We start from the raw sequence: 12,068 nt of genomic DNA on the forward strand, positions 1-12,068 counted from the left end.
TCAAAGTGACTTTTATCTGTTGACGAAAGACTGTATAGAGAAATTCTGGAAAATAAGAAATTAGATGGCTGTTAGGAAGAAGGATGGAGGGAAGTTTTGGTTACTTGCGTTGTTTGCTTAAAGGTACTGGGAGATTCCTGTCTCTTTGAAGAGTGGATGAGGAGAACACGGTAATAGCATCGTGGTAGCTGGTGACAGCTGCCTGATGCTGCTCTGCATTTTTTCTCCCCACCCGCCCCCCGGTTGTTAAGGTTTACTACATAATAAGTTACTTCAATTTTAAAATGAGGTGAATAGAAATGGGTGCATTTGAAATTACTAAAACTATTAATTAGTTGTATGAGATCCCTGGTAAAATATTAACAACTTGCTTACAAAACTGTTCAATCCCTCGTACTGTTTTGTATGGGTTCGAAAGTGTCTTTTTGAATGGCACTTACAAAGCAGTAAAGAATAAACTTTAACATCCTTTCCTCTCAAGACAACAAAGACAACATCAGTCCCCACGCTTTTTTTTTTTCCTTCCCCCTGCCAGTCTAATGTAGGATGAAAGCAAAAGCTTGAAAGCTTTTTTCTTTGGCAGTTGGCAGACTTCTTTGAATAGCCTGTCTTTTAAAGAAGCATCTCTTTTCTTGGGCTGAGGCTTTTTCAGGCGTTAAAGCTGAAAGTTAAGGGTTTACCTCATGTTGTCTTTGAAGTGCTTCCTGAAAGGCAATATTCTTATAAATGAGCAGCTCATCTAGCTACTTTTTTATCAATATCATCCAGGAGTCTCTGGCTTGGCCAGCACTGAATGAAACATGAGAGGCTTCTAGTTATGGGTCGTTAAGTCCAGTATTTGTGGTGGATGAATTGTCCTCATATTTCAATAACTACTCAAATCCATCTTTAATAGGGAAGAAAGAACACAAGTCAGTCTAAAACGTGTGTGGTAGCAGCATGGTCATCATTGGCTGATTACTTTTCCATGTATAATTTGTTAAGTTTTAGTAGAAACTAGTCAAGGACTACCACTGGCTCTATGTATCTTCCACCCAGTAAGAATTAATTGCCTTTTGTCAGTGCATATAAGGATATTTCTCATATAGAGCTAGAATACAGGAATAATGCAGTACTGGACTATTTACTTTCTTTGCTTGAAAAGTAGATAGGTAAAAAGATGACTCTGTGATGAGGCTGTCCTTAAGATATAACTGTTTAAGTAAGAAGAAAGAGTAGGCCTTATTTGTGTTTCAAGAATCCAGGTGAGCCAACTAAAAAAAAAACTACCATCAATCAAACAAACATTTCCTGTTAACTTTACAAGGATTTTAATGGAACCTCTAGTCATGGAACATCTAGAAACTGACCTGAAACATGGAAACGGATTACAAGAACCCATGCTACATAGCTTTGCGAAGTGGAAGAGGCATTTGACTTGGTGGAAATGTAAGAGGACATGAGTCATGGAAATAACTGAAACAGAGCAGTGTCTAATACTTTAATCCCTTAGTGGCTTTTGTATTGATGATGTGCACAATTTTCTTCTTTCTTGAAGCACTCCTGGTATTAACTAGTAAAGCTGGTCACCTATTAAAGTCTTGGATATTTTCTGGACTACTTGATTTAAAATTAGTTTTTATACTTGACTGTACCATTTTGATAAGTTTGTTATTTGTTGTGATGGTAAGTTTTGTGTTATAACAAAGACCCAACAATACTCTGCCAGGTCTTAGCTGAGTCAGCAGCTTTCTGAAATAGCATTGATGGGGTAGTAATCCCTTGAATATTAAGTTAAAGAGAAGATAAAGTAGAGATCTGTCAGCTTATAGGTATCCATAGCAGTTTACTGTATCAAGCCCCTGTGCGATGTGTTTGGATGAGCCTGCATTCGTATCAGTTTTTAAACTATTAGGAAAAGCTGAAATGTCATGATTGGTGAAAGGTAAAAATACATTAGGAACCAGGTTCTCTGTACTACTTAAAATTCTCTTCAGTGCTTATGTCAAACTTAAAAAAATCATTTTGTTTTTCAGCACTTAATTTAGGTTGGATTTGACTGTTATTCATGTTATATATTATAATTTTGGCATGCTAGTTGTTTGTATTCTGGTTCTTATAACTATTTCCACTGACCGTTGCATTCAGCCTCTGGAAGTTTAAGAATTATTTAGGGAATGTTTTTGAGCAGAGGCAATGCATAGGGAAGGCTTTAGAGAGATTATTCTGTCATTAATTTTAGATCCATTGTACATGAGACTTTTTGTAGAAGGGAGTTCTTTACGTATATACTGTGGGATAGAGGACTGGTAAAGCAATACTGTTGATATCTCAAGTTGAAGAAAATAAGGTTGGTTTGGTGGGTTGACCTTGGCTGGCCACTAGCTGCCCACCAGGCCTCTCTATTACTCTCACTCCATGAAAAGAATAGGGGGAAAAACCGTGACAAAATGCTTGTGGGTCAAGATAAAGACAGGGAGATCACTTGCCAATTACCACCAAAGGCAAAACAAACTTTACTTGGAGAAATTAATTTATTGCGGATTAAACAGAGTAGGGTAATGAGAAATAGGAACAAATCTAAAAAACACCTTCTCCCCACCCCTACCTTCTTCACAGGCTTAACTTCACTCCTGACTTCTCTACCTCCTTGCTCCGAGTGGTGTAGGAGAATGGGGGTAGCGATCAGTTCATAATGCTTTGTCTTTGCTGCTCCTTCTTTCTCACATTCTTCCTCTGCTCCATCCTAGGGTCCCATCTATGGGATATGGTACTTCACAAACTGCTCCAGCATGGGTCCTTTCCATGGGGTACAGTCCTTCAGGAATGGACTTCTCCAGTGTAGGTCCCCCGTGGGGTCACAGGTCCTGCAAGAAAACTTCCTCCAGCATGGGCTTCTGCCTACAGGGCCACAGCTCCCGCCAGGAGCCTGCTCTAATGTGGGTTTTCCATGGGCTGCAGCTTCTTTTAGGGCATATCTACCTGCTCCAGCGTGGGGTCCTCCTTGGGCTGCTGAGGAACAACGAGTTTCACTATGGGCTGCAGAGGAATCTCTGCTCCAGCACATGAGTCACCTCCTCCCCCTCCTTCACTGACCTTGGTGTCTGCAGAGTTGTTGCTCTCACATATTCTTGCTCCTCTCTTGGCCACTGTTGTGCTGCTGTTGCTGCTCCTTAAATATGTTATCACAGAGGTGCTACCACCGTTGCTGAGTGGTTCAACATTGGCCAGTGGTTGGTGTCTTCTGGAGCTGTCTGGCATGACTCTGTCATGGGGGATGCTTCTAGTGTCTTCTCATAGAAGCTGCCCCTGCAGCCCCCTGCTACCAATACCTTGCGACATAAACCCAATACAGTTTGAAATTTACTATTCATGTTACTTATGGCTTTATATTTTGCTTTTCAGAGGGCAAATGATTTCAGGTGAAGACTGTGAATTTATTCAAAGATTTGAACAGAAAAGAAATCCAGAAGAAAAACAGGAGTTGTTGCAAACAGAAGGCAATCAAGTAACTTTCCTTTCTTTCAATAATTTATCTTTTGGGGAGGAGAATGGAAGGAAACTTTTGTACCAACTCTGTTTTATTGTTGGCTGTATACAGTTAAGATGTTATGAAAGTAGTATAAAACCTGCTATTACGATTATGGGTTTTTTTCTACATTAGTTGGATATTTTTTTAAAAAAACTATTTAATTGTTAAATGTCATCTGATTTTGACTGTGTTGCTCGAGTCTTTCCTCATCCCAGTTATCCCAGTTTACTTAATCACGCATGCTTGTCCTTGAGCTGCTTTTTTTTTTTAAGCTTTTTTCCTTTTACTGGTTAGAGATACTACTGTGAGTTTTCAGCTTAGCTAGCTGAGCATTTCTAATGTAGTTCCAGTAATAGTCCACTGACTGCTAAGGTGTAATCAGTTAAACACAGGTGTCTAGTGTCATTTTAGGCACGGTAAGATATGAGGCATTGGACAGAGCTGATAGGTGACCCATGTCAATTGGGTTATAAAGTCCAGGCAGGGAGCCTAAATACACTTCAATGGTATTTGAAGCAGTAGAATCTCACCTTCAAAGCCAGAGGTTCTAGCAGACAGTGTCAGGCATCAGGAGGTTTTGGGGAGGCAAGGGGAAGGTGAAGAGTAGGAGATGCAGTGAAGACACAGATCTTCCTAGCCCTTTTTTTCTACTTTAGTTTTAGGCTGTTCTGTGAGTGTTGGTTTTTTTTTTTTTCCTCTTCCCCAAATTGTGTTGTGTGACTGCTAGGTAATAGACCATAATTTGCATAGTGACAAAAGTGTATATGGTGTGCATTATATGCCACTATATAATTATGGTGTAGCAGTTCAGAGTTCCATTTTTCTTTCATTTTTAGTTGAATGCGGTGAAGGCGAAGGAGGAAGTATAGAGTAGTGTTGTGACTGTTCAAGCCTATTATATCTGTTGCTGAAATTGTAGAGTAGAATTGTTCAGGAAGCAGAAAACAGCTTGGATATGCACAAAGATTTGTCTGCAAGGTATAGGAAGTGAACAGGTAAAAGTGTGACCTGTCTTCCCTCCCTCCCATTCAAGTTGCTGAAACTTTTTTATACTATGCCTGAGTTTGTTGCTTGTCAATTTACTTGGTGGTTCTCCTTACTACCATAAAAAGAACACTGGAGATTTTTCTAATCAGTCTTTCAACAAAGCACCATCCTGGCTTTCACTGGTGAGTGCTTGTTCTATGGCTTTCAAATGAAATAGCGATTTGTAAAGTGTAATGATCAATGTGACAGAAAATTTTCTTTGTAATATAATGTCAAGTGTATTCATCTCATTGCAAATGAATAAGATGTTGGGATGCTCAATGCTTATGTAAGACAACTGAATTAATGAGGTCCTGTTTCATATTATCAAAAAGGAATGAAGACAATTGGTAATATTAATTTTAACATCTCTTATTTTTCTAGTGTGCTAAAACGTTTATAAACTTGATGACTCACATCTCCAAGGAACAGACGGTTCAGTACATTCTGACAATGGTTGATGATATGCTACAAGTACGTCAATAACCTGTCTTATTTTTAAGTCTTTAAATGCATGTTTGAATGTTTCCTTAGCCTAATTCAGGTCTTTTCAGGTGTTTGTCATACTGTATTAAAAATATTATTTAAATTTTCAGATCTTGTCTTCAGAGATTAGATGTTAGTCCTGCTGTTGTATGGGTAACTTAGTCTTATTTATATATGCTCATATTCTGGAAAGAAAACACACCTGTGAGCTTGTCTGTCAGCTCTCAACCATGTTTCATGCAAAACTTGGATGTTACGGGATAATTTGTGACCTCAGCCCTTCCCTGTAATGTAGATAGGATACGACTTCTAACTTGAAGTTGTTGAAGCTTTTTCTATGAAGATATTTGGCCACCCTCAGCAAGAAGGTGTAGTTCCTGCAGCTTCAGGTTTCCAATATATGTTAGACTATTTAGGACAACATGTTCTGAAATTCTGTGTAATTTAATTATAAACCAGGATATTCTGATTCAATGAAATATAGTTCTTTGTAGTTATGGGATACAGTGACTTTTAAGAGTAGGCGATTAAATTTGGTGTCAGGACTGCAGTGCCAACTGGGACAAGTCAGTTGGATAATCCCGCTTTTGCATTTCTTTGCTCTCTAGTAGACTAAGAGAAAGTGTGATGTATTAGAGTGTTGATGTAACAAGACGGGTTGAATTGTGCAAGGTTTTCTCCTGGTATTCATGTAGCATATCTGGCTGTTTGACAGTTTCTCTTCTGCTATTTTATGTTGTATTTAATACAAGGTTACAATGAAATGTGTCTAGTGATAACTTAATGGTTTAGAGTATTGCTGGAGGAGTCAAACCACATGAGTTCTAATTCCATCTGAGTATTAAGTGTTGTCGGCAGGCAAATTGAAAGTGTGAGCCTCTCCACAGTACGTATGACACGGGAATTATGGTGTTCTTCCAGGTTCCTGTCTGCACGTTCCTGAGTGAGTGCCCTGACTGCTGGAATAATAGTTAGTGGTGGTGGCAGCAGTTTATTCATGCCCATCTGCAGCTTTGTCACTCTAACCCCCTTCCTCTTTAGATTTAGTTTTTCTTAAGTGTGACAGAGACATCAAGAAGCAGAGAAGACAAAAGGGAGCCTCAGTGTGATTCCTTCATTAGGATGCTAAGTTGGGAGCATCTTGTTTTAGTTTGTGCATTTGATGACAAACTTGTCTTGGGGTGTGAGAACTTTGTTTATTATGGCTAATTTTGTGAGGAATGGGTCTCATTTTCTGTGTAAGAGATGTCAGTGGCCATCAAAGTAATCTTTTCACTTGCCTTGCTTTGGAACTTTTTGTGTTAGTAGGTCTTGTTTTGCTTATGAACTTTGACATTAGCACATATAGCCTGTAGCTACAAGATGCAATAGCTGGTATCATCTCCTGTGTTGCGGAATTAATAACCCACAGGTAAAGCTTTCACTGGTGCACTCACGAAGAATTGCATTAGTTTTAGGTAGTCCCAGAAAGCAGTTTTGAGTAATCTCTTATTTGCTGTATTGGTTCTGTCATATGTGTGTAGATGAACATGTTTTCCTGACTTAATGGTCGTGCACTGACATTTCTGTATTCAGGGCCTTACCCTGCCACAGAAGTGGCATATGTGGAATTCTTAGTGTTAAACATAATTGCTTTAAATTGTCCAGGCTTTATAGCGATACAGAAGAACAGGGATATTGGTGTACAGTATATATTTACTATTGTTTAAAACTGGATGCCTTTTTCAATTTAGAAACTCTGCTTCACTGTCTGAAAAGCTGCACTGGCTTTTGCAGCACTTTGTGTGATTTCATTATTCAGGATTATCTCGCTGCTGGCATAGAGGGCTTGTGTGCAGGCATCTGCATACTCTGTGTCTCCACTAGGCAAGGCTGAAGCAGGACTTTTCTTTTGGTCAAGTTCAGGTGGTAGAGTGTGCTGTCAGTGATGCCTTATGGACCCTTGGCTGCATGTTTTCAGGGTGTACGATTCTGTCAGAAAGCAGCATATTAGCTGTTGACTGTACCTGAGTTTAGCACAGGGTCCCTGCAGACTGCATGGACAGAAGAATCTACAATAGTGAATGTGAAGTCTCCTGCCCAAGTAGTCTTAATTCAGTACATGCAAAGATTTTAAGTGAGAAGTTATTCAAGGACATGGCTTGTCGTGGTGCCACTGACTCAGTAAAATTGCTTTGAGCAAGGATGTTCATGCAGTTCCATGCGATGAACAAATAATATCTGAAAGCTGCTTTCGATAGCTGAAACTGCTAGAAACTGTCATAGGTAACAGCAACCAGCTTTTTTCTGTGTTGGTAGTGACTATGTGGTTCTTCTATTGTCTTTTCTATGCTTTTCTTGGGAGGCTGTAAAAATCGTATCAGCTGTGTTTTCAGCACACCAAAAGCCTGCCTGTGTGTCTAGGATTGTTCCAGCAGTTCTACTTATGGATTTGATCATTGTTCTAAGGCAGATTTCTTTTGGAGGCTGGCAGAAGTGAAATTAATGTGGTGATTGCCTTAAGAACATCGCCACTCTGCTCATTTCTGAAGGTGGAGAGTGTTGGCATACTGGAGTCCCTGAGGAGACATTTCTTACTCTATTCATATGGTAAATACTTGGAAGAATTTTTCTGGATTAGTCACCCAGTCACACTGTACAGTCTGTTAATTATGAAATCTTTAAGAACCTGCACCGTAGTTGCTGCAGGTAACAGTACCACCCAAGTGAGCTTCATTACACTTCTTCAGAAATGATAGATGCTAAATTATTCAATTGCTCATGTGAGAGCTTCAGGATTTTCATTTTATTGGTGTAGTCAGTAGCTGCCTAGGAAGGTGCAGCACTACGTATTCCAGGGCTGTAGGTAGGTCTCCATTTCTGCCCTCATGTCCTTACCTTCCACCTTAATAGCAAACCAGACTAGTTATCTGATTGACAGCAAGGTGAAATTATTTCAACTTTTCTACTTCCAGACCCATCTCCTCCTTAGTTATATTGTAAACTGAACTCATTGATCTAGTTATTTTTTGATCTTTTTAGCTAGGCTTTGTGTAGCATAAGTGTAGATGCTAACAACAATTTATTTGATTGAACTGCTATTTTTCATCAAACTAGCCCTTGCAGAGTGGAGGCTCTCCACCAAGGCGCTGTGTTCCTGAGATCTTGGTGGTTTTTTTCAATTTTTATTTTTTTTTATTTCATAGTTTGAACAACAAATTTTGAGAGGGTTTTTGAGCATTGACACATGCCATATAGAACATTAATCACTGTAAGGTTTATGACTGTTGGATAACTAGTGACGCCTGACCTTCCCCAGTCAGTGATCAGGACAGCAATTTGCAGCCCATGTGTTGCAGTAACTTTGATACTTTCAGTGAAGAGTTGGTTGGAACTCTGATGCTTAGTAAGATACCAATGTTTGGATCATGGGTACATTGAGGTCATCTTGTGCTTCGTGGATCATATTCCAACAAGCGGGCTTGCCTTAGCTGATTCTTGGTCCATAGAGTTAATAATAGGGTGCAGAATTGAAGGAGGAAAGCCCTTCAGCTATGGCAGTCTGAAGATTAAATTAATTGGGTAGTAGAGCCTGAAGTACTGTTCTCATGCGAGTTTCTCAATTACAGCATTTCAAACAGTTTTGCCTTCCTTGGTAGGAGTTGTAAATGTGGTTGTAATAGCTTGACTTCAATGAGGAGACATCTCTTTAGAATGGAAGCTTACTATCAGGCAGGCTAGAAAGTATATGGAAATGTTGAGGAAAAGCAAGAATCCAGGTATTTGATTTTCTGGAAGACTGTCTATATTCTGGGCTATTAGGAAATAGCAGAGCTCCTCTTTCTCCTTCAGGTTTGCATGGGCTTTTCTCTGGTCTGCTTTAAGGAGAACCACAATAACTGCTTTTCACAGTGGTTGTTAGGTGAAATGCTTGAAGAAACTGTGCATGGTGCCCAGGTGCAGCTACTTGTGGTTCAGCCTAGAAGCCCTGGAGAACAGACTTCTGGTGACTGTGTCCTCTTCTAGGTATGCAAGTTGCCTGAGGTAACAGCAGAATCAGTTACAGCCTCATCTGGGAAAGAAGAGCTTGCTTCCCATTGAGGGTAATGGAGAGGCAGGAGTAGCTTCTGTTGTAGCATATGCAGCCAAGTTGAACAACAGGCTTTTGTGTGGAAGTAGCAGTATGTGGAAAACTTTGGATGGACTTTATTCAAGCATATTTGATTGGGTGAAGGGTAGGGGAAATGGCAGTATTTAACTTGTCTCTCATTGCTCTCATTCTGCTTGCTTGATCAAAGGGATACATCCATTTTTACTCTAGCAGGTATTGGAGTGCTGAGATATGACTAGGATTTCAAAATTTGTTCCCCCACTCCACATCTCTAACCTGTCGAGTTATTGGAGTGCTGAAATGAACTGTATCCGCAAGTAACTGTCAAACCGAAAAATTTAAGGGCTGTTACAAGCCAGGATACGCTGTGATAATGTATGCCAATATAATAAGGAGCAAATAACTGCTCTATGTTGAATGCTTTTACAGGTCTCTCATCTTTTCCCCTCTCCCAATTTTTACAGGAAAATCATCAGCGTGTTTGTATCTTCTTTGATTATGCAAAACGTGGTAAAAACACTGCATGGTCCTATTTTCTGCCTATGTTGAATCGACAAGATCTTTTCACTGTGCATATGGTAAGTTTTAAACGAACCTGTCTCTGAGGGTGGTAGAGAAAAATGCTGATTTTATTTTTCTTTAGGATTTTGGAGTTTGAAGGTAAACTATTGCCTGGACTGGAAGGTTTTCCTCTTGCAGTCTAGATGAGTCATTCTTAATACAAGCTTCACTTTGACCACATTTTAGAAAGAAGTTACATTGTTTATTGATGTGGGTTTTTTTCTGGGAGATGGTAAAGATTTTAAAGGCTCAGAAAAGGAAGGATTTCAGAATTACTTAAGCAGAGTAAGACGTAACTAGAAAAATAACTTATGTCACAATGCCAGTCAATGTACCTCATGCTGTACAAATAGTAGAATTTTTCTCATCTTGTGAAAGGGAAATATCTTTACCTTGCTGAACCTTATTCTCTTGTATGCACGAGTTACTGTAATGCCACTTGAAATCTACGTATAACAGCAAGCATACTGGGGAAGAAGTAATGTCTGCTGTTGTGGTGGGTTGACCCTGGCTGACAGGAAAGCTCTCGCCCAGTTGCTTGCACAGTCCCTTGCAGCAGGTCTAAGGAGAGAATCAGTATGGCAGAAAACTCATGGATGAAGATAAAGACAGTTTAATAAATCAAGGGGAAAAAAGGAAGTGGGGGTGGAACCTAGAACAAATCCAACAAAAAGAAGTGATGCTAAAGCAGCACGCAACACCATCAGACTAATGCCCAGCCAGTGTATCTCTTTGGTCAGTTGTCTCAGCCTCTTGGGTCCCCACCCCCAGCCTACTCACTGAAGTGTAGAGTGAGAAGTCCTTGATACTGTGCAAGCACTGCTCAGCAACAGCTAAAACTTTGGTATGTTATCAGTGCTGTTTTGGTCACCAGTCTAAACCACAGTATCATATGGCCTGCTATGAAGAAAGTCCATCCCAGCCAAACACAATAGAACCATGTGTGTTGTGTGGTATCTGCTGTGCTTTGAGCCACAGGGTGCTCTTGGTGTATATGGAGTAACTTTTCTGGAATTCCTAGTATTCTTCTGTCATTTGTGGTGAGAACTGGCCATTTCATCTCAGCAGTTTTTTTCCTTGTAGGTGAAAGATATGGTTGCATTACTGTAAATTCCTAATGGAGACCATAGTTTCCACCCATAAAACTTGTATTATGGCTTGAGGAGGAAGAAAACTGCATAGCTGTGAATTGATCTTCACTGCATATCTTTATTGGCATGGTGTGGTTGAATCAAATCAGTGGCTCAAACTACAGAACCACATACCTGGCCTGCATTATGCTGTGGTGGCAGTACTGGCACAAAGAGTTCCAGGCAAGTCATGATGTTTGCCCTTAGATGTGGCCAGTGCAACTGTTTGAGGCTGCGCTACAACTTGAACAGTGAGCTGGCCTGTTTTCAAGAAAAATGTCAGGCTTGAATTTTGTTTATTTATTTATTTTTAATCTGACTGATTCACTGCATGGCCATGGAATCAGTTTACTTGGTGCAGCTGAAGGAGGAAGCTGGAGTTTTTTGGCTGTGGTGTGTGGGGTTTTTTTCTCTTCTTTTTTTCTTCTTTTTTTTTTTTTTTGGTTTGGCATTGCTGCTGAAGATCCATCTTGCAAAAGTGCAGTCTGAGCAAGCTCAGACAGTATTGACTTCTTGAGTGTGCAGTGAAAGTGTAATTTTTAGACCCTTCCAGTGCAAAGTAATTAGTCTCCCTAGAATGGTGGCTTTCAAATGTGTAGTATAGACATTTCTATGTCCAGCATTTCTCTGTTCACAGATGAGTTATGCAGATATTATTTTCTTCAGGTACTGCAAAAATACACAAATTATTTTATAAATGACACAGAACCTCACATGATGTGAATCCACTTTAAAACACTGTTTGCTCTTTATGCCTTTTAGTACTTTTAGTGCATACTTCTTATAAGCACGTGAATGTTTTCCAAACAAAATTCTAGGTTTGTGTTGTTTTTTGTTGGTTTTCCTTTTTTTCCTCCTTACTGTGCTCACTGGAAGACTTTTGATGGCACATTGTTGCATCTGCATAGACAGATAAAAATATTGTCCTCTGTGTCCAGGCTCAAATTCTGCTAGGCATAAATGGTCTCTCATTCAGGGGCCAGGTAGCTAGAAATGGCAGCACAGTAAGCTAGAGATCTACTCTCTCATTTTTTAAAGCTGAAAGGATTTCTTAGGGTTACTTGGCTGCATTTAGAAGTGGATTTGACACATTTCAGTGTAGAGTTTGTTGTTCCAGATTCTCACTGTTTCCCTCTAGGAATCAGTGGTGGTGGTGCCACACCTCTGAATGCAGTATAGTGGAAAGGTGCCTGGAATACTCACTGCATCACAGAGCATTATGCAGGCAAACAAACCCCTGCTTCAGTAGTTTCTTGGTTAGACT

At 39.8% G+C, this 12,068-nt stretch overlaps 1 protein-coding gene across 2 annotated transcripts in view; it reads left to right on the forward strand.

Moving 5' to 3' along the window:
* The window catches only part of ATP6V1H (ATPase H+ transporting V1 subunit H), a 50,524-nt gene that overhangs the window by 6,046 nt on the left and 32,410 nt on the right, over positions 1-12,068 (forward strand). For both annotated transcript variants that reach the window (XM_056330921.1, XM_056330922.1), the window contains exons 3-5: positions 3,385-3,487; positions 4,922-5,011; positions 9,578-9,691. In XM_056330921.1, coding sequence (XP_056186896.1) covers positions 3,385-3,487; positions 4,922-5,011; positions 9,578-9,691 — 307 coding nt within the window. The remainder of the gene's footprint in view (positions 1-3,384; positions 3,488-4,921; positions 5,012-9,577; positions 9,692-12,068) is intronic.

Source organism: Falco biarmicus, chromosome 3 (genome assembly GCF_023638135.1).
Source record: "Falco biarmicus isolate bFalBia1 chromosome 3, bFalBia1.pri, whole genome shotgun sequence".
Classification (NCBI taxonomy): Eukaryota; Metazoa; Chordata; class Aves; order Falconiformes; family Falconidae; genus Falco; species Falco biarmicus.